Raw genomic sequence first — 5,175 nt, 5'->3', positions numbered from 1 at the left:
TTACTTTCATATTTTCACGTTCCAAACTTCAACACTATATTTTAAAAGTTGTGTCATAGAAATAGAGAAAAATATATCATAAAAATATAAAAATAAAGATTTTTTATTTTATTTTAATACTTGTTGTTAAAAACTTAAGTCTATGTTTCATTTTAGATGTTAAAATGAACAAAAACTTATATTTTAGATAACAAATGCGTTAAATTTTTAACAAGATACCAAAATGAAATGAAAGACGAAACATTATGATTTTGAAAAAAACTTAAAAGTTTAGATACTAAAACGGAAAATTGATATCTTATGTACTAAATGCATAGTTTAGCCATAAAGAATAATACCATTACCAAACAATTCTTAACATTTTTTTTTAACATTTAAGATGAACAGATGATATAAATCAGGGAAATTATATGATAAAGGCAAGCCAACATCCAACCTTGTTTGAATTCCAAAAGATGTAATGAAAGCTGGGAATTTAATAATTTGCAGTTTTCTCTTGCAAATATTATTCATTTATAGAGGAAGCAAATTCTAATATCCTCTCCAAACATTAACACGCATTGTTGAGAAACAAAAACTCAAACTTTTGATTCACCAAGTTTCATACTATGCTGCAACAGTTTTGAATTGGTGACTAAACTGTAGCTGCCACCTTCGTAAGTGCAATGACATTGAAGTTGAGCGACTCTGGATTTTTCTGGATCATCCCCTTTATCACTTTCGCAGCATCCTGTTGTTATCACACCAGTTACACTCAAAACACACTCCTCTATACCAATATATTTGCCATTCAACTACTTTTGAAGACGCAAATCGAATTTACTTTTTAACATCGACACAAACCTGCAACAAGCTACTCGGCGAGGAAGGACCGTGGGATACTGGTCCAGACTTTCTTCCATCAAGTTCATAAAGTTCCCCTACGTTAACGACACAAAAAAGTTTAAGACCGAAGCACTGTAAACAACTACAAGTAAGATCAGAATCAACTCTGATCAAGCAATTCAAATCGTCTTTTCCATTCATTTTCTGTTTCTTTATATTTGAAATGAGAGACGATATGTACCATCAACACATGTGAAGCAGATAAAGTGAGTGTCCACATTGTCAGAAGCCTGTCGAAAAATTGGCAAGGCAGAACAAAGGACATGGGATTAGACAAAATACACAAGCGTATATAAACCGTATTGCTCGAAAATAAAAGAATCTTGATTACATATTGTACAGAGCTATATCTACCCAAACGTCGAAAAATGTACTAATTTAACACTTAAAAGGAATCAAGCAGAGAAAGAGATTACTTGGAATAAATTTACCTCTGTTTCACCAGCAGAAGCTGCTACCGAGTGAGCAACTTCCATTTCCACCTGTGTTTTAAAAGGCGTGAGGCGCTCCAAGGCGATTAGCTACCCGAGAGCCTCAATTTTTTGAGACGCTTTGAGGCGAGAGATTCACGTACGCGAGGCGCTTAATTTTACAAAACATTTATAAATATTTTATAACCATATCTCAAACACACAAAACAACTTAATAAGCAAAAACACCAAGTAGCATAGGTATACTATATTTCCTCCTCGGATCAATTGCATCATCAGCGGAACCGATAGCATCGTCGGTGGCCATTTTAGAAAAACAATCTAACTATCTAAATAAACATAGCAGCAATCTATAAAAACATAAAATACAATACATAGCAAAAAATACATAACAACAAAATGTATCAAAACAGAAAACTAACAAATTATATATTTATAAACAGAATTTATATGATGTGTATGAAGTAAAAACAGATTAGCAATAGACTGAAAACAGAAAACTAACAGATTATATATCTATAAACTAACAGATTAGCAATATAAACAGTAAGCTTTTTTTTTGGAAAAGCATAAAAAACAGATTATAACTAACAAATTAGCAATAAAAACAGTAAACTAACATATTATAACTAACAGATTAAAAACAGAAAACTATAAACAGAATCTATAAATTAAACAGAATGCATATTGAGCAGGATTATCTATAAACAAATTACATATTTACATTGTGCTTAAAAGCCTAAAATGAGTAAATTCTATATTTCTATGAACAGATTATCTAAACAAATACCTTAATGGCGAAAACCTTAATGATTATATATTTAAATTCTAAACAGATTACCTAACAATTAAACATATTATAGATAAACAATTAAACAGATTACCTTAACAAAAATAACAAGTAAGCAGATCGCCTTAACAATGAAGCGGATTATATATCTACAGCTGTGATAACCGATAAAGAAAGCTTGTGTCTTCCAATATATAAACAATTAAACAAATTACATTGAAGATGAAGCAATTAAACAAATTACAGTGAAGTAAATTAACCATGTAGGAGTGGAGGGGAAAAGAAAAGCAAATTGTACATACACTACAGTGATACAAATTTTAAAATTAAGACTTACCTTAATGGAGAAAATCGAGAAAGGAGATAGGAGAAACTGAGAAAGGAGTCTGCTTTCAACTTCAACGTAGAACATTCGCTGAATTAAGCATGAATGGAGGAGGGAGAGAAAATTTTAGGAGGGAAAAGAAGCTCCAGGGTATGCATCGGAGAAACTAGAGAGCTTGGATCATGATTTATGGACATACAGTAATTAAAAAATTGGACGTTAGAAGGTCAAGAGACAGTTCAAAGTTCCAGGAATACATTAATGTAAGTAATTGGAATTTAAAAGGTCTGACTGTTGGAAGATTAAAAGGTCTGACTGTTGGAAGAAAATCGAGCCCAGACCCAAAATTTAAAAATGGGTCATTGTACGTGAATCGCTAAAAGCGTCGCCTCGTCGCCTCTCGCCGCCTCCGACGACTGAATCGCCGCCTCATGTACTCGCCGCCGCCTTGGTGGTCAGAGGCTTTTTTCTAAACGCCTCGCCTCGCCTAGCGCCTCAGGCACGCTTTTTAAAACACAGATTTCCACATCTTTCTCAAGAAACGCAGCACGCTGTGGAAGCATACACCAATTTGAATTCAGCAATCAGATATCACATAAACATGCAGGGAAAAGCACACACCCGCGTGTATGCAGAGATCAGAGAGAAGTAGAAGTAGAACCTCCAACGGATCCATGGTTGCTGTAGATTTAAAAAACCTATCCAAAAAGGATCCCTCTTCTGAAAAAGACAAGAAAAAATAGGATAATAACTACCAAGTACCCTTAAGTTCAGGGTTCACAGGAAGCATTGATGTTAATACTACATGCTTTGTACCTAGAGGCTAGAAGAACTCAATAGAATTCAGTTCTTCATTTTAAGAAGAAAAATGAAACAGTAAAGAAGTCTACTCATGGACAATGGACACAACATGTCTTAAAAATATCAAACTTCCATCAACGATTATTCCATCCCATGACAGCATGAAAGCAGACACATCCCTATTAAACTGATATATGTAAAAATGAGCAAACATCACTAAGCACGCTTCGTGAATGACAATAAGACGAATATGAAAATGAGCGTTATTCCTCAATAAACAGCGAATATTAGACCCGACTTACGGAGCTTGATTTCTGATGTAATATTTCCAACACTGTGAAGAAGCCCAATTGTTCCACAAGCGTTTCCCACAGTTTGTTTCATGAAATAAACTTTACTGCTAACATTCTACAACCAAAACAAAAAAGATAAACAGATATAATTGTATCATACATAGTTCTGAAAAATGACAAATCATGTAGTACATCTATTATTTTTGTTTTAGGAAAGTCAAGAAAAAAAAATTAAACTTTGAACTTAAAATTTTGCATTCTCTTAAGAAAGCTTTCCTATTTCTCTTTTTCAGTTCAGCACGTTGTATCATCTAATAGTGTAGCCAGTCTAAATATTGTACTTGAGTGATCTTTTACACGAAGAGACCATAACCTCTAGCAATTATAAGGCATAACTAACAGTTTGTACAAGATTTTCATAGTCTGGGATGATTACAAGGTAGTATATGTTCATAATCTTACTTAGCAATTGACAATGCACAGAAGCCATGTAGACGCAGCTGCTCAAACCCAGGAGAGAACAAAAATTCCTTTAATCACTTAGGCCATTCAATGAGTTCCAGTTTGTACAATTTAAATTACAATAATTCATGGTCTAAATATTTCTGAATTCGGAACCTCATAGAAACAGCTAGATACAAAACTGGAGCTAGAAAAGAATATCAGATTATAAAACAAACCGCATTGCACTTACCCTTTTCTCATTATCTTGGTGCAATCTCTCTTCTTCAGTCTGAAAAAGAGAACCACAGAAACAGAAAAAAATATTGTATCGTAATTAAGTGTATAAGTGAAGTTATTTAGAAGAAGAAATGGCCCGACAACTAAGCTGGAGGAAGGAAATAATTTTTTCAAATGAAGACACCTGAGAAGTTATTGGATAAAGAAAAAGCACAGCAAGAACAGGCTGAGGAACAATTGCTAAGAGTTCATCATCCAAGCCGTAAACATCGCAGCACTCTGTCACAGTCTCTGGTATACCCAGATTCCATAGAAACTGCAGAAATACAAATACTATGATTTTCTTGGAATTTACACTAAATGCAACTATCAGCGTAGAATCGTAAAACCCTAACTCCCTATCCAGTTGCCGCAAATCCAGAAAAAAAAAAGAAATACGTGTTCTTAAATGTTCACTTCATTTTCCGATCTTTTCTCGGTAACCAAACATTACAAGTAAAAGAACCTGGTTCATGACATCAGGGTTAGCTTCGAGAGGAAGCCATCTCTTAGCAGCAGGACTTTCTTCTGGAGTTGCCATTTTCTTAGCTAGTGGTTTCTGAGTTTTGTAAGCGTTTGAGAGATGGAGATGAGATCGAAGAGAACGGGAAGTCTGGAACACGAGTCGGTTGATTCTTTTTCTCTTGCTTTATATATTGTTTTTTTCGATTTTCATCATCTGCCCTGCCTGGTTTTTTAATCTTATTAAACGCTATTCAACTTAAAAAAAAAAAAAAAAACTTTTAGTTTTGAGTTATTTAAATCAACTTAAGTTATTTAATTCAGATTATAAATTTGATTCAAGTTAAAATTTAAAATTTTTGAATGACGCAATAAATTAAAAATCTAAATTAATATTTTGACAGTTTTACGATTTATTTTTTAATTTCCTTATTTCTTCAATTACTCTTTTAATTTAAATTTATTTTA

The 5,175-nt window shown here is 33.2% G+C and overlaps 1 protein-coding gene across 1 annotated transcript; it reads right to left on the bottom strand.

The window, feature by feature from the left end:
• Positions 1-607: 607 nt before the first annotated feature.
• LOC120128842 (ubiquitin carboxyl-terminal hydrolase 3-like) lies at positions 608-4,818 on the bottom strand. The gene is made up of 10 exons (XM_039146465.1): positions 4,712-4,818; positions 4,391-4,522; positions 4,220-4,258; positions 3,535-3,640; positions 3,093-3,151; positions 2,959-2,982; positions 1,317-1,367; positions 1,067-1,115; positions 844-920; positions 608-730 (listed from the first exon to the last, which is right to left on the bottom strand). The coding sequence occupies exons 1-10, from the start codon at positions 4,784-4,786 to the stop codon at positions 635-637; spliced, it is 708 nt and encodes a 235-aa protein (XP_039002396.1). The 5' UTR covers positions 4,787-4,818; the 3' UTR covers positions 608-634.
• Positions 4,819-5,175: the final 357 nt, after the last annotated feature.

This window comes from Hibiscus syriacus, unplaced genomic scaffold (genome assembly GCF_006381635.1).
Source record: "Hibiscus syriacus cultivar Baekdansim isolate YM2019G1 unplaced genomic scaffold, ASM638163v2 tig00110482_pilon, whole genome shotgun sequence".
Lineage (NCBI taxonomy): Eukaryota > Viridiplantae > Streptophyta > Magnoliopsida > Malvales > Malvaceae > Hibiscus > Hibiscus syriacus.
This window is presented reverse-complemented; position numbering and strand designations above follow the sequence as displayed.

What these genes read in the sequence shown, in the direction of transcription:
- LOC120128842 (XM_039146465.1), bottom strand. Translation starts at nt 4,786, where the DNA reads ATGGCAACTCCAGAAGAAAGTCCTGCTGCTAAGAGATGGCTTCCTCTC. An exon ending in ACCCTGATGTCATGAACCAG is followed by an intron (nt 4,523 to 4,711) that starts GTTCTTTTACTT and finishes GTATTTCTGCAG; the next exon opens with TTTCTATGGAATCTGGGTAT. An exon ending in ACCAAGATAATGAGAAAAGG is followed by an intron (nt 3,641 to 4,219) that starts GTAAGTGCAATG and finishes TTTTGGTTGTAG; the next exon opens with AATGTTAGCAGTAAAGTTTA.